Source organism: Manacus candei, unplaced genomic scaffold (genome assembly GCF_025592945.1).
Source record: "Manacus candei isolate 608988 ecotype Guabito, Panama unplaced genomic scaffold, ASM2559294v1 h1tg000043l, whole genome shotgun sequence".
NCBI classification, from domain to species: Eukaryota; Metazoa; Chordata; class Aves; order Passeriformes; family Pipridae; genus Manacus; species Manacus candei.
In genome coordinates this window covers 16,075,829-16,097,703 of record NW_026138091.1, presented here as the reverse complement: position 1 = coordinate 16,097,703, position 21,875 = coordinate 16,075,829, and the positions used below count along the sequence as shown (strand labels likewise).

General features: G+C 44.9%; 1 protein-coding gene across 1 annotated transcript; it reads left to right on the top strand.

Moving 5' to 3' along the window:
- Positions 1-3,878: 3,878 nt before the first annotated feature.
- Positions 3,879-20,659, top strand: WNT2 (Wnt family member 2). The gene is made up of 5 exons (XM_051795569.1): positions 3,879-4,229; positions 5,565-5,788; positions 8,788-9,065; positions 12,025-12,289; positions 19,623-20,659. The coding sequence occupies exons 1-5, from the start codon at positions 4,150-4,152 to the stop codon at positions 19,850-19,852; spliced, it is 1,077 nt and encodes a 358-aa protein (XP_051651529.1). The 5' UTR covers positions 3,879-4,149; the 3' UTR covers positions 19,853-20,659.
- The last annotated feature ends 1,216 nt before the right edge of the window (positions 20,660-21,875 follow it).

Sequence of the window (21,875 nt, the reverse complement as noted above, 5' to 3'; positions counted from 1 at the left end):
TGGTCTTTTCTGAATCTTTAAACTGTTATGTAAAATGAGGGCCTTGGGTCATCCTGTGAAGATCTGAAAGAACCTAAAGAATTTTTTTTTTCTAATTTTCCTGTCCAAGACACTCTGCGATTTGTGTGTGTTGTGTCTCTCTTCCTATGCTTTGGGATTTGCCCCATTCTTTAAATTTGACTTGTGGAGTACATAGCCTGTCAAAAGGCATTGCCCAGTTATTCCTGTTGGCTACCAATTGCAAGTAATAAAGAGTAGTTTGGGGTATGTGTAATTCTTAAATTGAGAAAGAGTGATTTTTTTTTTTAACCACATTCTCCATTTACTTAAGCACGTGTTTGGTTTTTCTTCTTTTATTTCATCCAAGTGCTTTGTTGAGGACAAGACTAAAAACGTGCAGTTTATTATTTTTCGTCTTGTCATCTTTGAACCACTTCAGGTGTTCCCCAAAGCTGTCACTTGCTCATAAGTGTGAATAGGTGTTTGCTTACATTTGCCTTCTCTGTTCCAGCAGTTCTGCAAAAGCTACAGATTGTCTTTCCCAAATAAAGCTGCTGTGTTAATAGTAAAGTACTACAAATGTTGCTTTGGATCTTTATGTACCAGTAAGAAGCCATGAAGGTCTAACAGGTATCATAACTGCAGGCTTCTGCCTTTAAAGGCATGTACTGTCATTTCTTTTTTCTGGAGGCATGATGGAAGTGTATATATGAAAACTTATATTTCCCTATTCTAGAAACAGGAATTTCCAGGTAATGGGGCTCTGAATTGATAAGCAGTGAGATATGAAAAGGGGTATTACTGACATAAATTAATAATGTGATGTGTATCCTTAACAGATTTAATAGCAGTTAAATTGCTTCAAATTTGTATCCCGATTCAGATGGTGGTTTCATATAATATAGAGCCATAGTCCCTGGAAGTGGGACTTAACAGGGATCCCTCTGGGTAAGGATTTTCAGTTCTTCTAAGCTGTGCTACTGGCAGTGATATATATGGGAAGATGTATTCTACTTAAGAGTTTAGTAGGGTTTTTTCTTACTAATTTTTCTCAGTTGAGCCTTCCATGCCTTCAGCTTTCCTGAAAACAGTCTTTATTCGAATGTAGAAATACAGGTTTAGCTACATTATTTTCACTATTGTATTGAAAAATCTCAGCTTGATTTCATAAGGTATGCAGAGAATTGGGCTTTCAGTGTTCTGGGTACTCTGCTGTCACCTGTGTTGCTCCTGTATGGCATGATTTCTTAACTGGATGAGAAACTGTGTGCACATAATACTTGTTGAAGGCACAGCTTTCTAGATCCAGTCTGTGCTTGCAGCAGGAGAGGCCGGCAGCCTCTCCAGGGCTGTGTCAGGAACCAGCAAACCCTCACATGAGACAGTCCTCCACGAACTTCTTCAACATGAGCCCTTCTCACAGGCTGCAGTTCTTCACAAGCTGCTCCAGCCTGGTTCCCTCACATGGGGCGCAATCCTTCAGGAACAGACTGTTTCAGTGTGGGTCTCCCACAGGGTCACAAGTCCTGCCATGAGCCTGCTCCAGCGTGGACTTCTCATTGGGTCACAACATTCTTCAAGTATCCACCTGCCCTGGTGTGGGGTCCTCCATGGGCTGCAGGTGTATCTCTGCTCCACCACAGACCTTTGTGGGCTGCGGGGGCACAGCTGCCTCACCATCGTCTGCACCATGGTCTGCATGGGAATCTCTGCTCCGACAGCTGGACCATTCCTCCCCCTTGTTTTTCACTGGCCTGGGTGTCTGCACAGCTATTCCTCTCACATAGTCTAACTCTCTGTTTGGCTGCAATTGCTGTTACATAGAGGTTTTTTCCCCATTACTAAATAATTATCCCAGAGGTGTTGCCACCATCACTGATAGGCTTGGCCTTGGCCAGTGGTAGGTCTGTCTTAGAGCCGGCTGGCATTGGCTCTGTCAGACCTATGGGAAGCTTCTGGCATTTTCTCACAGAAACCACCCCTGTAATGTCCCTACTACCTAAATCTGGCCATGAAAACCAAATATGGTTCCCCAGTCCTCCTTCCAACCTTGCCTGTTCTGCCGTGTATAATGAAAGAGTGGTTGATAAAAATAATGGATCCAAGGTGAATTTGTGTAGGACCAGCACAAAATAGAGCTTGGAGAAGGAATCTGAACAGCAATAAAGCTGGAATGCAGATGTGGTAGATGGGTTATGGAGAAGAAAAGGACATCATTGATGAGTTGCTGGTGCAGTTGTTACAGGTAAAGGAGCTCCAGTTAGTACAGAAGGGTATCTCAGAAATTCTAATAGGTCACCTTTTTACTGCAAGCCTGAGACGGCTGGTAGCAGTGAGGACTGTAGCCTCTGCTTGCAGGGATCTAAAATACTGCTGGAATTTGCTGTCCTCTCACTGGCGTTTCTGTGCCCTGGTAGTTGATCCAAGGTATATCATAAACCTAAGAAATAAGTTGGCCAGCAGCTAAAAATTGGAATGTGTTTATACACTGGTAATACTTTATCAAATAGATAGAGTGCCCATCTGTTGCTTTTAGGACTTAGTAGGAGCTGTGGTTGCCTCTGGGCAAGTACTACTGCTGGAGAAGCATTAATGTGCTCCAAGCTTCAATTGCTCTTACTTCGAAGTCTTTGCAGCTTTTGACATTGTGTGTAGGTGGGTGTTGGGTGTTGATTTCTGGGGGTTGTTTGGGTTTTGGGGTATTTCTTTAAATTGATAAGTGGGTGAATGTTACCACCTCGAAAGTTGATATAATTCTGCCTTTTTCTTTCTGAAAGGGAATGTGCTTGCATCTAGTTCTGTGTCTGATCTCGAGAAGTTGTACCAAGGAACAGAGCAGACTGATGTCTCCTTTGCACGCAGCCGTGGCTGTAATATGCTGCCTGAAGAACAGCTCGCAAAGGATGCTTCCTAGCTTGCTTTTCTGGGATTTTCACTTGGAGTTGATAACTGAACTCCTCTTTTAGGAACTAGAGCTGTGTAGTCCCCAACTCTCTTAGCAACCTTCGGCGTTTGTCTTTGTTTCAGCCAACGAGGGCTGTCTCAGAACTGAAGCATCTCCAGCTTGGTAATGATAGTTCGTTGTCTGGAATATTTGTTGCCCTGTATTTGCCTTACAGAGATGACACGAGGTGAAAAAGTTCTTAAATCCCTTGTTGAGTTTAGTTCCAGCCCCGTCGCCTCGTCCCGCTCCCGGGCGGTGGGTGGCCGCTCGGAGCGGGGAAGCGCTGCGGCGACAGCAGGTGCCCTCGTCCCGGGCTTCAGGCGCCGCGATGGGGCGCGCAGCCCGTCCCCCCGTCGGAGCCCACGGGCTGGGGGGTCCCCGCGGTGCGAGAGTAGGCAGGGAGGCCCGGGGCGGAGCCGGTGCCCGTGGAGGAGCCGGCCCGGCTGTGCGGGGCCCGGGGTGAGGGGAGGTGGCCGGGCGGTGTCACACCCCGCACCGGGGCTGCTCTGCTTTTCCGCTTCTCCCCTCGCATCGCGTCGCGGTTCCGTTCCTTGCTCGATGTTCGCAAGCGCTCGTACCGAGCCCGAAGTGCCGTCGTGCCGAACCCCGAGAGGTGCCAAGCGCTGCCGGTCTGTACCAGCCGGCCGGGGCCGCCGGCGGCTCGGCAGCAGGTCGTGTAGCATCTGCTGACGGGTTTGAACTCACTGTCTGCTCTTAATGTTATTGGAAAGCAACTGGCTCCTCGGGATTCCTTGCCTAATCAGAGGTGTTACCTCCTCCTCTTCCCCCAGTGTCTCTTGACATCATTTCATCCATCAGACTTTCAGAGGAAAAAAAAACACCAACCAAAGCAGAACCCACCCAGTCCGAGAGCAGCCCACACCAGCTCCTCAGTTTTGCCGTGACTGCAGGGAAGAGCTGGATCGGGGCAAAGATGAAGGATGAGAGCGGGGCTGAACTCCATGTCCTGAAGGATTTGGTGCAGGGCGAACCGAGAGGAATCCAGAGCGATGCACGGACCGGCATCCCCCGTACCCCGGGCGGGGATCAGTAAGGCCAGGGGCAGCGCGTGGGGATGCGAAGGCGCTTGACCCACGGGAAAGAACTAGCCTTCGAGGTGCATTTGCCCCTGCTCATAATTGTTGCTCCATGGGATTTCTTCTGTCCCCCGCGACTGACCTGATGTGGACCGAAGCGTTTCTAACATGAACTTTCTCCCTGGGATCTGGTGGTCTCTTCCTTTGGTCTTGATCTGGGCGACCCCACCAGTCACCTCTTCATGGTGGTAAGTTGTGCAATTCCAGGAATTTTTATTTGCTCTTGGGGAAGGTGGGGTCGGATTAATTGTGAACTGGGGCGGGGGGGGGGGGGGGAGGGAAGCCTCTCCCTCTCAGGCTCTCACAAGCGGAGCTCGCTGCTGCCAGCTGCTCCGGTCCAGAAAGTCCAGCCTTAAAGAGAGCGGGATTAGACGGTCCCGGCATCTGCTTCCACACCCCGTCCCCGTACCCCGGCCTCCTCCTCCGCATAAACACAGCGCAGCAGCGGGGGCTGCGCGGGGCTTTCGACAGGGCTGCGGGTGCAGGGGGACCCGGGGGGGCAGCGGGCACCGCCCGGGCTGCGGGGCCGCCGAGGGAGCGGGAGGAAGGCAGGGAGGCGGGTGGGGAACACGCCCGAGGGGCGCGGGTGAAGCACTGCTCCTGGCAGCCGGCCCTCCGCGCCCCGGCGGCGCTGGGAATTGGCTACAGCAGCGCTATTTTTTATTATTAATTTATTTTTTCTTTCTTCCTCGCCCTCCCCAGCCCCTCCCTCCTGCACAGTTTCCCCTCACTAAACTGCAAGGGCACAGGGCTGAGAGCTTGAAGTGATAGTTGATGTCGGTAGCTTGCTGCAAAACGGGTTTGAATGAAAACACACGCTGCTCCTCAAACTGGGGACCCCAACCAAGGCCAGCCTGAAAAGTCTTGGTATAGGAGAGGAGTTAAACCCTTCTTGTAAACCTAGGGAACACATTTAACCTTGACACCAGCTGACACGGGATCAAAGCCTGATTTATCAGACTGAGTATGTTTCAATAAAATGACTATCTGTGTCCTTAGCCGTATAAATGTTATTTATTGCGATGGCTTTTTGTCATGGTGTCTTCTAACTGCCACTTAAATATATATATTTTTGGAAGTCACGGCTTTAACGATTTTATGGTCGTATAAAATAATGAAAATACAAGAAAAGGACATTTTCTTCTGTTTGATCCCTTCAAAAGACACCTACAGAAGTTTGGGTTTTATGAAAGGTACTTTTCGAAACGTTTCAGGACTAATAGAGACCATCTGGATACAGATGATGTAATTTAATTTTTGTCAAAGTTTTTTTTTTTTTTTTTTTGAGTACTGCACGGAGCTGCAATAGCGGGGCTTGGGGTTCTCCTGAATGCTTCACGTTATTAAAAAGCACAGCATCGGTGACTAATGGTAAAGGATTTCCACCAAAAAGGCAGAGGTAGCTGTAGCTCTGGACCCACCTGAGGAAGGTTCCAGGGCTCTGAGGACCCTCCTTCCCCTGGAGTCGGTGCCCGGGGGTCGCCGCGGGCCCCCGCCGCTGCCCTGCCCCTTCCCTCCCGCAGGTACATGGGCGCCGTGGGCTCGTCGCGAGTGATGTGCGACAACGTGCCGGGGCTGGTGAGCCGGCAGCGGCAGCTGTGCCGGCGGCACCCCGAGGCCATGCTCTCCATCGGCCGCGGCGTGGCCGCCTGGACGGCCGAGTGCCAGCACCAGTTCCGCCGGCACCGCTGGGACTGCAACGCCCTGGAGCGGGGGCAGCGCCTCCTCGGCCGAGTCCTGCTGCGCAGTGAGTCCCGGGGCCGGAGGCCGGGAGGGGCTTCCCGCGGGCCCAGGCGGGGCGCGGAGTCCCCGCGCCTACGGACTGAGAGTAAACGGGGGTTTAGAGGGTCGGCGTGAGGGTACAAGGGTTCCACACAGGGGTACCAGGGGTCTTGTGGGCTGGCACCGCCCGGGCAGTGGTGGGGAACAACGGGAAGAGGTGGCCATCCCCCTGTTATCCTTGTTCTTAGCAAGAATGAAGCTTAGTTTTACACTTCAGGAGGAAGGGAAGGGGAAATGCAAAGTTATTCTAGGGTCTCGAAAGAACGGCATATATGATGATGCGAAGTGCTGCATTACTTAAAAACGTGTATCAAATAAGAAAGACAAGGGGGTGGAGGGCTTTTACACGTTAAGGGATGGCTATGCAGTTCCCAACTTTTTTTTGGTGCATAATGGACCCACAAATTAAGGGCTATGGGGAAACCGAGGCGGCGGAATAACGAAGCAGGACAGAGAATTTTCCATCACAGCCCAATCTCGGGATATCCGTATTCGGGATGGGGCGGGCTGAAAGGGGCAGCTCATGTGTGAACAGGAGCCCGGTGCGTTGGGATGGCAGACAACTCCTGCACGCCGGTTCCCGCTGGAGCATTTTGCCTGGAAAGCACAGCAGCAGGGTACAATCCCCCCAGGGCTGTGCTGCTTGCGAGGCTGGGATCTGCGACCATGCCGGGGCAGCACAGCCCTCCAGGCTCCCTGACCTCTGCAGGGGCTGCGACAGCCAGTCTCCCAGGTCAAGCTCGGGGGAGAGAGAAGCAGGGGACACACATCTGATGGGGGTGAGCCAGGCTTGTGCAGACCTCAAGCCCCTTAGGATGGTTAAGCAGGGTGGTGGTGTCATCTAAATGTTGGGCGGAGGCATCAGCACTAGTTTGAAGACTAGTGAGTCTTCAAACCTCTTATGTGGTCCTTTTGACTCAAAGAAATGACTGAGATCTGTTACTGTGACAGAATGTCCTTACCTGAGTGATAAATATGCTGAGATTCTCAGAAACTGTGGCTTTTTTCACCAAATGCCACACCCAGCTGTGGTGCACAGCCAGTGGTGCACACCCTGAACTGGCACTTGAGTCCCTGGGATGTCCCCAGCACCATTCAAGACAGCCTCTCCAGGCTGTGAGCAGCATGGTGCCTGCAAGAAGGGGAAGAGGAAAGTCCCCGGGGGACCATTGCCCCACTGGTGGGGATAGAGAGGAGGATGGGAGACACTGGGCATGCTGGTCCAAGCAGTGGGATTTCATCCACAGAGCATTCGGTGCCAGATTCTGCTGCTGGTGAGCAGTTGGTTCCTGTAACCAGCTTCGTGTTCCCTTAGCAATTATTTGTGAGTAACCAGTAACCTCACCCATAGGCTGAAGTTTTCTGTGAGGTTTGTCTGTTATTCAGGAAAATATGTTTGGCAGAACATGGCCTAATTCTGATGAGGCTACTTAATAAAAGAAGTAAAAATGCAGTTTTTCCTAAAGGGAAATTTTCACTGTTGGCTTATGTGAGAGAATGACAGCACATCAGGCTTCTGAGCTCTACACTGAGCCTGATCAGGCTATGATTGCCATGGAAATGTAGCCTGATAGTGCTTTAATATAATTAAATGGTTTGGATTATTTCAGTAAACTCAAATGAAACATTTCTCTTCCAATGACATCAAGTGTTTAATTAACACTCGAATTAATTACATTTATTTTTTAACTAACACTTTACAAAGTTTTGATGTCTCTGAACAACCTGTCTCAGAAATAAGTCTTCAAAGGAGCATGATTTGTAAAAAGCCGTAGTATCTTCTGCCTGATTTTGAAGGCAGTGTAGGGAAGGCATGGTTTGTCCAGTCCTTTTGAAAACTTTTAGTTGCCATTTGCTGAAGGTTTGCACAGTACAGGGAAGCTCAGGGCCCATTCCTGTTTGAAACATTTAGATGCTACTGGAATCGAAATACTAAATAATAAGTTATATGGTGTAATGCTGCCTCTACAATAAAAAAAACAGATAACATTTGTCTTTGGGGTCCTACTTTACTGTGCTAATATTATTTAAGGCTTACAAGTCCTTCAAACAGGTCTTTCTCACTGCTAGTGGTCTTAGATACTGCACAAAAATCTGCTTCTCTTTCTACACTAGAAAACTCAGAAAGTAGGAAAATATTCCATTACCATAAATAGATTTGTGCCAGTATAATAGAACTCTGTATTGTAAAGTACTATATCTTAAAACCAATTATTACATTGAAATATGTGCCTAATAGCCTATGAGGAGGCATAATCTAGAAATTTCTTTGGTATAATAAAGTATCTTGGTTAGGAGAAGGGAAAGCTGCCAGAGCAGCTGGCATGAAGAAGTCACAGCTGCCAGGCCAAATCCTGCCTCAATGACACAAGCATGTGCCATTGATTTAATGGAACTTGTTTGCGTCAATTATGGTTATGGGCTTGGTTCTAGGCAGAAAACCTAATTTTAGCTTTTTTTCAGGAAATAACACCCAAGTTTTCTCCCTACCACCTTTTAAGCAAGAAAGTCTATTCCGAATGCTTTGGGAGAGGAAAATCTAGTTTCAAGAGTTACTTGCAGTATTTTGCAATGTACATGTTGTTTTAGTGTCCCTGCTTAATAATTTCTTGAACTTATCTCTCAAATAGCCCTTCATATATTTTTCTAAATTGGTGAAACATGATAGGAATAGCAGCTGTCCTATTCACGTATCTGTACAGAACAACTGATCCATGGAAGTATATTAATCAATATTAGAAGCAAATGTTTAATATTTTCCAACTCTAACACTATATTGATGAGCTTTTACCAGGGAGGAGTCCTAGTTTAAGCCATGACTAATTCTGGCTCCAGGGAATGTGTATTTGTGTGTTTTCAGCTTAATTTTATCTTTTGCTCTGCAAAAAAGTCCAGGCTAACTCTCTGGACAGCCACTCAGACTAGCTGCACCAATGATTTTTAAAGTGACTTTTTTTGTTTCAGGTAGTCGTGAATCTGCTTTTGTGCATGCCATCTCCTCCGCTGGAGTTGTTTTTGCCATCACCAGGGCATGTAGCCAAGGGGAGATGAAATCTTGCTCCTGCGATCCCAAGAAGAAAGGCTCTGCCAAGGACAGCAAGGGTCATTTTGACTGGGGTGGCTGCAGCGATAATATTGAGTATGGTATTAAATTTGCCAGAGCCTTTGTGGATGCCAAAGAACGGAAAGGAAAAGATGCAAGGGCACTGATGAACCTTCACAACAACAGAGCTGGAAGGAAGGTGGGTGTCCATCCAACAGATAGATGCCTAGAGATGTTCTTGGAGAACTCTCCCGTGTCTGGGGCGGGTAATGGTTAGCTCTTGCTGTCTGGTCTGAGTAGTTAGGAAGAAATATGGGATGAGCAGGAGCCTGAGCTGCTATTTCTATCTCCCTTGGAGGTTCAGTGTGTGGCAGAGATCTTCAAATAGACTGAATTCAACTGATTAATAGTCGGAGTCAGTTCAGTGGCTCCTTATGTGGGAAGTTAAGCAGGAGTCCAAGTCATTGCAGGATAAGTTTGAATGCATGTTTCATTTTGAGCTTAATTCTTATATAAGGCAGAGTTTTAATTTTGGTTAATACAGAATAGAAATTCCTGAAGACCACACTGAAGAACAGACTTGACTTTAAAGAGCAAATTCAAAATAACACTAAAGAAAAAAACCATCATGTCTGTCCCTTTATGTGTATGGTAAACCTAATCATAAAGTTAGCAGAGAGAAACGGCAGTTGCTTTACTTTTTAAGAATAAAAATCCAAACTACATGTCCCTCCAAAAGGTTTTCGCTTTGGGCCATGACCTGCGGTAAACAAACCCCTTTTCTAAACATTGTATGAGAATACCACTCCTGAATTTCAACAAAAAGTCTTTACTTTTACACTGTAGGTGAATAGAAGGAGTAGTTGCCAGGTGTATTACCCACTACTGGTGCAAGGGCTGAGGAATTTGTGCACTAACATTTTGTGATGGTAGCTATAAATAGTAAGAATAGATACTGGAATACGTTGTTTCATTATTTGAAACGTGTTCAAAATTTACTGCTTCTATAAAATCTGAAGTAATACCAAAAAATGTTTTAATGTGCTAGACCAAGCACTTCTAAAATGATTTGTAGAGACTTCTTGTTTCTTACCTTTGGTTTTCCTTAAGGTATATTCAGTAGGAAGTAAATTGATCATATTCTGATCTTTTTGTGTTAAAAAGTTCCCTTTATATAATCTGTAAAATTATTTTATTAAAAGAAATGATCCAATTCTAATGAATGGTACTGCAAGTAGATGATTTTCCTGATAAATATTTGTCCTTCATCGTCTTTCCTCTACCTGTTTATTGCCAGCAGGTTTCATTAATATGTAATATAGACAGATGAGGTTATTCAGGTCAATGATATGCACATGCAGTACTGTGGCTGTGTTTATGTTACTGTCCAAAAGAGACTGCAGTCTACAACAGAAGCAAAGAATTTTTAGGGGTAAGTGAGTTCCATGATGGGAACTACTTTCTGTAATAGTTGAGCATCTTAGTAAGTTTTAAAAAATACCGCTGCCAAATACTAAAGAAGTCCTGGTAAGCAGGTAGATTTTTAGTAAAAGATCAAGAGATTTTAAAAAATATATTCAATTAAAAATAATAAACACGTTCTCATATTCCCTAGGACCTGCCTTATGGACAGGGATGCTGTTTTGTGTCCAAAGTGCAATAGTGTAGGTTTAGCTTTGCAGGGATCTCACCACCTCAGCTGCCCATAAGCTTGGCATTTGGACCTGGGTAAAACCATCTGTGCCCTCAGCTTTTTCTTACCCCCTAAAGGGTTGTCAATAAGTTTCATTTAAAACTAGACTATTCCAATTGTATTAATTAAATAATAAATAGAATAAATATTTATAATATTTCCATATGAAGCATAGAACATAACATGATGTGTATCAGTGTAGGAACATCATGGACAAAAAAAGAGACCTGCATTCCTGTATGCTTCTTCCACTTTTAGAATCATAGAATCATAGAATCAACCGGGTTGGAAGGGACCTCTGAGATCATAAAGTCCAACCCTTCCAGCAAGTTGTTTTAAACATACAAGTAGTTAAACTGATTTGTGCTCAGATAATTAAAACCAAGTATGTGCTTAAATCCCAGATTTGTGATAGTACCATTGGCAATGAAGTGGGGCCGTGGGAATGCCAGTGACTTCTTTGAAGTAGTCATATCATTTAAAAGTTGGAAAGAAAATTGAAAGTACTTTGGTTTTATAATACATTCTCTCTTTATTACTAAGTGCTTGACTGAGAAATGCTGCTCCACTGTCCATCAATCTCACTTCTAATCATAGAACTTTCCTCTCTCTTACCTTCCTCCCATGGTGCCATCCCTCTTGTACAAACGCTAAAATGTTCATATTTCATGAACCCTTAAGGCATAATATTTATACATCAAATATCCATATCTTCAGAATTAGAAATAAATTATTTATTGCCTATGAACCCATCTGTTGTTCTCCAACATCATACAGGTAGCCTAAACATCTGCGATGAAGCTGACGTGGCTTTAATGCTATCAAGACGTTAAATTAATGATGAAGGTGATTTCTCCAGTGCAAGCTAATGAAGGCCTTATTCCAAAATGTTTGTTAAAAGGTTTATAAGCCTTTTAAGGATACTGTATTTTAGAATTTTGCATAGATCTGATGCCTAGCCCAGGTTCGATGTTTTGTACAGCCTCAGTAAAATTGTTTAAATATGAGATGCCTATGGATTCCTGGACAATGTTTGAAACACTGTTCAAGGCAAAAGGCAACTTCGTGAAGATGAACCAGACAGGGTCAGCATAGCGACACTGCAGCTGGAACGATGGGGAAAGGGAGTGCCTTCACCTCCCAAGGGGGTGAATGATTCTGTCTGTTTCCCGGATCGTTTCCTCCTGCCCAGTCTGTGTGTGTCCTAGTGCTATGGACCATCTCGATCCTCGGGATGAGTGGGAAGGTAAGCCCACCAGCTGGAGGATTGTGTGTAAGGTTGAGTCAAGCAACCAGAGCAGATCAACCATGTGAGTTGGTGCTTGATGCTGCCAGTGGGTGTCACTACAGACCATGACATGGAGACTCATCGCAGGCCTGGCATTACAGGATGGATGGAAAAGGGCTGAGAAGCAATCAATTGCAGTTTGTTTTACCTGTGTATATTTACTGCATTTCTAAACAGGCCGTGAAGCGGTTTTTGAAACAGGAGTGCAAATGTCACGGTGTGAGCGGATCGTGCACTCTAAGGACCTGTTGGCTGGCCATGGCAGACTTTAGGAAAACAGGAGATTACCTGTGGAAGAAATACAATGGAGCAATTCAGGTGGTCATGAATCAAGATGGCACGGGTTTCACTGTGGCTAATAAGAAATTTAAGAAGCCAACTAAGAATGACCTGGTATACTTTGAAAGCTCTCCAGACTACTGTATCAGGGACAGGGATGTAGGTAAGCCTCTATCATTACACATGAATGGTTTTGTTTTATTTCAGACATTTGTAATTCAAAGGTCAAAAATTATCATTATTATTGAGAGTGAGTGTGTGTGTATATAAATCCATGCATGTAACCAGCTGGAAAAAGGCAGGAAGATGTTTTGGAAGGACAGCTCTATACAAGAACAATAGTTTCTCCATGTCTCTAGATGTGCAACAATCAGTTGTTCTAATATGATTCAGCAGTTTCTACCAGATGCTATGGAGCCCTGGAGACGCTGTAAGGCAAAAGCAGCTTTCGGCCACTTTCAGTTTGAGTTATGCTCTGGAGGCATGTCCATACTGTGCAGAACTGCATACACCTTGTGTCACACAGCTCACTCCAGAGCTGCCCCAAGTCCCGTGATGTCCCTGTGATACCACCTCCTGTTGCATTGCTTCTCTTCCACATCGTTATGCTACTGCTGCAGTGCCCTCCTTTATCTGCACATTCCCCGCCGCTCACTGTGACCGTGGCTCCCCTGGCCCTAGACACATCTCTCCCCATGTGGCAGGTCAGCCCCTTGGTGCTAACCCAACTATGCTTGCACCAGCCAGGGCAGCTGTGGGTAACACAGAGCGAGGCAGCTGGAGGATGTGCAGGTGGGTGAAAGAACAGAGGTTGGTTGGACACAATGTTGAGCAACACAGCAGTTTATTCCTCTGTACGAGACAGTGTTGGCTCTGTTCATGGCAACCATTGCATTCTCTGAAGAGTTGTGCCAGCCCCAGTGGGAAGAAATAAAGTTTCAGGGCTGCTATTAACGCTGAATTTTCCTGCTTTCAGAGGGTCGATAGAGACACACTTAGCAGTGTTCCAGGATTCAAGGAATTGCCAAGCACCAGGAATCCTGCTAACAGTTCTTGACCCATGTATAGTATTTCCTGATGTGGCAATTAAAAAATAGCAACTAGAAAACCAGAAACTGGGAAAAGAGAACCAGACTGAGTAATGCATGAGAGATGTTGTGGAACTAATTAATAGGTTGTATAACAGGCCAGATTGCACCCCATATGGCATATCTGTAAGTATCTGGATAGCAGTGCAGCTCAACTCTTCTTGGCACTGCTACATATTTACAATCCAAGTTTGCTTGGAATAAACATTGCAGAACAACTGTACCTAAATAAGAACAATATGTGAATTCCTGGTCATGTACTATTGACTTCAATGAACCCAGGATTTCATCCAGTATGCTTACATTGTACAGTGTTTCTGGTTAGTTGAGTAGTCAATGTAATTTTCGATGTTATTTATGGTTTTGGCAGGTGATGTTTATTACCTGCATAAGAACATATTCTTCCTTGAATAGTGGCTGACATTGTGAAGTCTAATACTTCAACCCAAGTGAATAAATAGGCATATTGTGGCATTGTGCAGAGACTAAGTTTGCAGACTAGGATTTTTTCAAAACATTTATTTCTTGAGGTTGCCTCGTTCATTATAAAACCCGTGATTTCTTTTCTCCTGGAAGAAGAACCTGTACACAACCCAATTCTATGTCAAAAAGCAATTTAATAATCTCCTTGTATTAAACCTAATCTCATCTGTCAGTCTTGTTATCGTGGAGGAGAGCAAGCATCTTTCACTGCAATGTATTACGTGCATTTGCCAGACGCTGACAAGCCTGCCCAGAGATGGCAAAGTCTGACATGTGCTTTGGCCTAGCTCAAGATAAGGCTGCAGTTGAGGCAGCATTTCTTTACTGCCCAGAATTTAGGGAATGTGGCTGTTTGGAAGAGAATATTTTTAGCAAACTGCAGAAAACTTTTGATGGGATGTGGAGTGCCCTGCTGCTTGTGTGGAGTAAAGGAAACAAAACCTGATTTGGCTTTGAGAGAGATGATTTTGGCAGCTGAATAACATTTTTTCCTTTTTTATATTTGCCCTGTTGAGCACTCCAGAGTGTCAGCCCTGTTAAATGGCTGCAAATGAAATGAGATTATGGAAGTCTGAGTTTGGAAATAGGTACCACTAATCTAGTACCGCTGCATTTTAGTATGTCCTTGAATATAGTTCTGCCTTTCACTTGTATTCCCTGGAGAATGATTTAGTGCTTCAGGAAAAACAGTATAGCTGGAGGTTGGTTAGTATTGGGACTGAATGAAGGATTCCCAGAGGAAACTTTAAGAACCAGTGACTTAAAGGTGCTCAGGGATTCTACCATCAGCAGCCTACCCAGAAAAAAAGCAGATACCTTCTCTTCTGCCACTGGAGCTTTTAGCCCTGGTTCTTCTCTCTGTTGGTGGGCAGTCACAGAGAGTGCTGAGGCTGAATACACCCCCCTGGGTCTGGCACTCTGAGCTGGGTAGCTGGACATACATACATGGAACACCCCTACAGTATGAAAAATATGGTTTGTTTGGGGTTTTTTTCTCTAGAAGGAAAAGGGGAGTAATTGACTTCAGGAGAGACATAGTACGTGGAAATCACTAATAGCAGTTCAATAGAAAGAGAATATAATAACATGACCACGTTTTCCCTCACATTAAGATTTCAGGAAGGACCAAAGGAAGATTTTCACAAGTGTTCAGAATTCATTTAACTATGCTCACATAACTCTGCTGAAATAATTTTTGCTCACAATTTTGTACGCAAAAGTTGATAGAAACAGAGGTAGGACATCCCAGAGAGCTTTGAAAAATCTTGCCACGAACATAGAAATTTTGCCACTCTTGCTTATATTATCATAAATTTCCAGCCTCCAAACCCAGTACCAGCATACCCAGGACTGCCCAGGGAAAGACCTGTTAAGAATGATAGAGCTGTGACAAGAACTAAAGCGAAAGTTGCACAAGTGGCAGTCCCGCTGTCACACATACTACCTTACCCTGAATGCATTACTTTCCCTGTGAAATACTCTAAAACTCCCTCTTTCTTGTCTGCTTTTATAAGCCTCTATTTGAAGTATTTTAAGTTTTAAAAGGTTGCTATTTGCCCACCCGTGCAGGCTAGGTTGATTGAAAGCTGTTGCCAGTTTATTTCGAACATAATGGTGGACAAGCAGAGGCTGCTTTAGAAAAAAGCATATGAGCAGCTGTAGCCTGCTGGCCAAGCCTTTCTTAGAGCCTGTTGATCATGGACACTATTAAAGCAGTGTAACATCTGCCTGCCACAGAAAATGTTTTAGAACTGATTTATTAATCATTTGTACAGAGCAATCAAAAAAAATCTATGCAATATTTGAGTGAAAATTCCTTCTACAGGGAGACCCCCACCAAAGCGTGTAGAGCAAGCTGAGCTCAACTAAAGCGTGTTGACATAATGTGTATGAGCAGAGAGGTTGTGTCCCCAGGTGTGGGCATCAAGGTGGAGGTGGTGGGCAAAGGCAGGATGGGGTTGGTGAGCTTATGTTGATTTTTCACATCTGTTCTGGTAGCAGTGAGGCTTCAGCCATGTGGAGGTGGTGGTGGAGCAGAGGCAGGGCATATTTATGTGCAGATAATCTCAAACTGCTGCAGCAGTCCTTCAGGACCTGTTGCAAATCCATGTGCTTCAAGTCATCCCTAGGTTTCTCCCAACACTCACATGGTCCCAGTTTGAGTACTGTCAACACCAGTGTCACTGCCTCTACCTATGCTTGGGGCTGGGGTCGCATACCTGGACTGTGGTGTCCACCTCCTCTGTCCCCAACAGGCAGACAGGGTACTGCAGCTGGGTTTGAGGACCCTCCACATCTGGTCTCCTGGTGGAAAGCACTGTGGAGAGGCATGTGCAATGCTACAGGCAGCCCTCTGGAGTTGTGTGTTGGGTGACAAATCACATGGCCAGGGTGACCTGCTTTGGGTCCTTCCCAGGATTGTTTTTGTGTTAATTTATTCTCTTGCTGCCCCATGTAAGCCATTTGCTGCATTTTTGATGTGAATGAGGCCAAGTCCAGAGTGTAGCCTGGAATTTAAAGTGTAGCCTGTGAGTCCTGGTGTTGTGCAAGATGTGTTAGTGCTTGAGGTATGTAACCCATGGAGGGAAACCAATCCTGATCTATGTCAAAAACTTCTCGCTGAGGTTGGCTGCATACAGGCAGTCCCAGTGCAACTTGTTGGCCTGTATCTCACAGCCCGAGCATTGCAAACATGTTGGGTGTTCCAGCCCTGTGCGGGCTTATAGTGGAGCTTGTGATGACTTCCACTAGGGCAGCTCCCCTCCAAGCACTGTCTGGCAAGGGAGCAGTGCCATCACCCCGAGAGCCTCTGGGAGCTGAGAGGTTATGAAGGCTCTCAGTGGCTATAGAAACTAGAATGAGACACATATTTCCTCAAAACTGAATCTGGATAAGCTGTTTCTGTCAACGCATTGCTGTCTCTTCATTGCTGGCCTTGGAAATCCCAGCCTCTCCAGACAAGGCTGCCTCCAATGTGTGCTGCCTGTTCTTTCCAGCCCTTCTATACTGGGTGTTGTACATAGGTTCCAGTAGCTTCAGAGATACTTTTCTCTGAATATTTCCTTTAATTTTTTCCCCCAAAACACTAGTGAGGAAACTATTGCCAGGAATTTCACTGTTTTTGCTTTTTTTTTAGGTGGAAGTCAAATAATTAATGTTATTTCTTGACATCAGATTTTTAATCAATAGAGGTAGAAGGGAAAAGATCACATTATAAAGGAATAAATACATTTTAGAGCTTTAAGAATGGGGAAAATTATTTTTCAACTTAGCATATGTTTGCTTAAGAAAACAGCTATGCAAACCAAGAAGAAAGGGTTTGATGTACAGGCCGTAAAGTCAGCAGTATTAAAAGCTGTGGATGTTTTGCCAACATAATGTGTGTAGACATGGCAATTCCAATACTTGAAATGAAAACAAAGAGATTGCATGAAAACCTTTTACAAGTTAGAACATACTTCTGCCTCTTAAGAGCTGAGGAGGTGTATCACAGGTAGCAGGCAAAGATCAGAAAACTCTGCCTTATTTTGTGCAGTGTCTTCTGTAGTCTTCATTACCCAGGGTAATGAAGACGCGCAAATAACTTGTTTGGCTCCTTGCTGCTGACTATTGCTCATTTTCTTTCTTGCTAGAGAAGCCACAGAGATGCTGAAGATGCTGTTTGAACTTTAAAAAAAATGTTAATTTTGCCTGGAAACTAAGCCTTTATATTAGCCTGTTTTCAATTTTGTCACAGTCTGTGGATCATTTAGTCTCCTGTCCTAGTGGTGTAGTAAATGTTGATGTTTTGTTGTGGGCAACATCAGATGTTAGCAGCTTCTGACTGTTAGCAGCTGAAATAATTTTGATTTTGAAGCTGGTGGCAAAACTTCTGTTGAAAGCAGCGGGTGCATTCTGCTTGGGTTCTTCTTCACTGGTGTGTGATTTCCCCATACATCTCCAAGTAAGAACTGTGGAGCTGGAAATTACCCTGTGCCTCAGCTGAGGCCACTTGGGCAGCGCAGCAGCACCTTTGTGGCTCTGGACCCCTGAGCCAGGGCCGGTGCCTCAGCCCTTGGCAGCAGCCAGTGAGTGGCTCCTGGGGTGGGCAACTGGGGCAGCTGTGGGTACCTGCTGATTCTGGGGGCAGGTGGCCACACAACACCCTCCTGTTCTGCCTGCAGCAGACCTGAACCAGCCATTTGATATTGAAGCTTTCCAGGTGTATATTTCAACCTAATGAATATTTAAATATTTAAATAAATACAGGCATCTAGACTATGGAAGAGAAGGCTGAGATGTGTTCTAGGGACTGAAACACTTCTCCGGGACAGCAGCTGAAGCCTGTCCTGACTTAGATGCAAAAAGAGCAAAATTTCCACCCCTATGCCTGAGAGGCTGAATCATGTATCAGTCCTGCAGTCTGAGGTGACTGTGCTCCAGTCCCTGAGACTCCTCATTATATCAGTGGCTTGGGGACAGCCCTGAAATAACATGAAGTCTCCCTGGTGCTGGGAGCAGCAGGGGATGGAGGGACAGTGAAGGGGAGGGACAGTGTATGTTATGCACTGCTTTGAGACAGTAGTGTCAGTATATACAACCATAAGTACACCATAAGGGGGAAATAAAGAAAATTAGAATTTATACACCTTAGATTTTTAACAATTGCAGATTAATTACAGTTTAAGTTTTATTAATTGATTGGCTTGCTATCCTAATTTATGCAAATTTGAATTAATGTCTGCATATATTTTTCTTGTTTAAGAAGGTAAATTGCTCATGTTTGGTGTCCACCTGTGAATACACTTTGTAAAATGTTTCCAATTAATTTAATTATCCCAGCCATTATTTAGGAAATATCATTTTGGCCAAGAAGAAAAGAATGGAGGTGTAATTAGTGCTACAGAAAATTTCAGAAGAATGTTAATTTCATGAATATACTTGAATTGGATTTATAATAACAATACATAAGAAATTAGGTGAAGCAATGAATTTTCATGAATTTTCAGATTGATAGTAATAATCTGTCAACAACTGTGGTATTGATCCTAAAATGTACCTTAAGATCAGTTTGTTTTAGATAAGCAGCAGCCCCTATGTGGTACAGTCACTATTCAGGCTAAGATGTCTTACAGAGCCGTTTTGTGCACATGGAGATGGGCAGAGGCATTTCAGCCACTCCTGAGAGTTTCAAGAACATGATGAGGTGTGGTTTGCTTCTTACCCCTTCTTCTGTCTACAGCAGGCTATAATTTAGTTTCTTTTAATCTCTCTCATGAAAGAAGAGGACAACCCTTGGTGTTACCCCACAGAGATGAGAGGCACACAGAGCAGCCATTCTTCAGCTGCACCCTGAACTGGTGGACATGGGAACCATGGGTGGACAGAGTGGTGCTTCTGCAGTCACTTCCACAAGACTTTAATCACTGGCAGCACAATTACTTTGGCCCCTTGCAGTCACCAAATTTTGTGGTCTTCTCTTTCCCAGCCCTCCCTTGCCCACCCAGAGCTCCTCACCAAAGCCAATGAGATCCTGAGCACCACAGGGATGCTCCTCTTGGGCACCCTGTTTCACACAGCCCTAGGAGGCTGGGCACAGGGAGGAGGAGGAGGCTGCACAGCTGCCTCGAGGAGGGTGTCTGCTCTCTGGAGAGGAAGAAGGTGCTAGGGAAAGATGAAGCAAAGCATGATGATATCAAGAGAATCAGGCAGAGCCTTGAAGTATTTGGTCCACTTTACTCCTCATCTCCAGACCTGAATTCTAGGGGACAATTGAGAGCAATTTCACCTTATTATAGGCATTTCTCTGTCTTGATGTTGAATCCTGGGTAATGTGATGCTGAAGGATCAAATAAATTGTGAATTATGTCTCTTGTACCTATTTTCATATGCTTTCTGTCCTTCCTTAAAATCCGCCTCCTGACATTTACTGTGTTCCCTCTGTAGGGTCCCTTGGGACAGCTGGTCGGGTGTGTAACCAAACCTCCCGTGGCATGGACAGCTGTGAGGTGATGTGCTGCGGGAGAGGCTACGACACGTCCCGCGTCAGCAGAATGACCAAATGCGAGTGCAAGTTCCACTGGTGTTGTGCTGTGCGCTGCCAGGACTGCCTAGAAGTGGTGGATATTCACACTTGCAAAGCGCCGAAGAGTGCTGGCTGGATCTCCCGGACATAACGCACAGGCTGCTGATGCTGAGGACCACAACCTTTTGCCCTCCCTGGTCTGTGTTGGGAAGGCATCTGAGGTCTTTCCTACTTTTACACCTGTTTTGCCTTTGTTGTTCATCACACAGAAGTTGCTGAATAATTACTAGAAACACTGCAGCATTTACTTTCCATTTCAGCAAGACAGTGTTGCTGCAGAGTTGTCTGTGCATAAACTGATGCAGCTCTGGAAGGACGTACTTGTGCCAGGACTCTTTCAACCACCATGTAACGCTCCTCCAGACTACTTGTCATCAGGAATACAGCAAGACACAAAAATGGGGCAGCTCTTACCACCAGCAACTGCATGGGCTGAGCTTGCTCAAACATCTTCTGAAGGATCTTGGGCAGGTCACAGTTGTGCCCTGGATACTGAAGGACTCGGGAGTTTGAGCACTGGTTGGTGATTTCTCCATGAAAGAGAATTTGGGGCCAGGCTGGTGAAAGGCTTTACTGGAGGGATGTTTGTTCATCCCTGGTGTAATGGAGTTTGCAATAGGGTGGCCACCTGAGGCCACTCTGGCCACCATTAGCACACTGTGTCTTCCTATGGGGCAGAAATCGGCCCACGGAATAAACAAAGGAAATCACAGGAGATGTATTCAACCACAACACTTTCATAAACTATTACAGAGTCAAAGCAAATGTCTTAGTTATATGTTTGTGAAAACTTGCCTTAAAAGCTTTTAAAAAGTCATTAACTAGTGAGGTTTTGGGGCTTTTTGATCTGCAGGATCGAAGAGAAGAAATGGTTTCTCAGCCTAGTGAGAGCTGGGTACAGGACACTCGACTACCTAAGGATAAGGTTTCCTCTTTTTCGCATGCAGAATAAGTGGAAAAACATCTGCAAACAGTGATGGAGAAGGAAATGCCTTGCCTTGGTAATGATTTGGTTTCTAAAGAATTTATCAACTTCTGTCTTCTTTTAAATTTAATAAATCTTTAAAGCGTGTTCAAAATTATTCTTTCTATTCAGACGAGGACTTTCAAATGAGATTTTTTCTGCATACTTTCTACAAAAACTTATGCCTATGATTCAGAGTGCATCCACCTTTGATGGAGGCAGTTCCAGGTTGTGTCAGGTCCATATGCTGGGCTGGGGTCAGCACAAAACAAGTTGCTGGGTAGATGTGCAGGCTCAGAAGGCCCAGAAATCTCACAGCCTTGGTGGAGAGGAACTGGGTCAGAGAGGGACCAGCTGCCTCTCCTCCAGGCAGAGACCAGCAAACAAGCCAAGAGAAAGATGGGTTCTGTGACAATAAGTCTAATAAGGCTCTGGAAGAGCACCCATGAAGAGTAGAGGCAGGCAAGGTCATGAAAAAATAAAGTAGGGAAAGGAGGTTGAATGGGTGATAGAATGTATTGTAGATACAGGTGAAATTTCCATGTGAAAATGAAATAGACTGGAAGAACCCTAGTGAGTACAAACAGTGCAGGAAAAAGTAATATCCAAGTAGCAAACTAAGGCAATAAAGTGAGTAGTACTCTGGCTTTGTTTTGGTTTTTGGTATGTTTTGGTTTTGTTTTGTTTTGGGTTTTTTTGGTTTTTTGTTTGGATTTGGGAGGTTGTTTGTGTTTTTGTTTGGTTTTGGTTTTGTTTGGTTTTGCTTTTTAACTATTTTAAAAAAATGAGGTTTTGTATTCAGCAGTTTTGAGAGAACAGTCATTTACATCTGCAAGGCTTTGGAAAAAGTTTGTATCATTAAAAATTAAAATGGGTAATTCATCTCCAGAAGGCACAGCTGGCATTAAAAGACGAGGAGGATCCAGAAGGGTATTTATTTGGACAATAAGATAAGTTTTAGTTACTGTATATGGCAATGGTCATGGCTAGAAGTAAGAATAATCAGACTTCTGTCTATAAGCCAACTGCTCGTGGGAACAGCCCTGCCAGCATGTTAGTGCATGTGCAGTGTAGTGTGTGTGTTATGTATGTGCACATGTGCAGTTCAGTGGTTATACTGCTGGCCCCATTACTGCAGGCAATTCTGACT

Excerpts from the sequence above, each read along its gene's own strand:
- WNT2 (XM_051795569.1), top strand. The coding sequence starts at position 4,150 with ATGAACTTTCTCCCTGGGATCTGGTGGTCTCTTCCTTTGGTCTTGATC. Across the intron at positions 4,230-5,564 it reads CCAGTCACCTCTTCATGGTG|GTACATGGGCGCCGTGGGCT; the intron begins GTAAGTTGTGCA and ends TCCCTCCCGCAG. Across the intron at positions 9,066-12,024 it reads ACAACAGAGCTGGAAGGAAG|GCCGTGAAGCGGTTTTTGAA; the intron begins GTGGGTGTCCAT and ends ATTTCTAAACAG.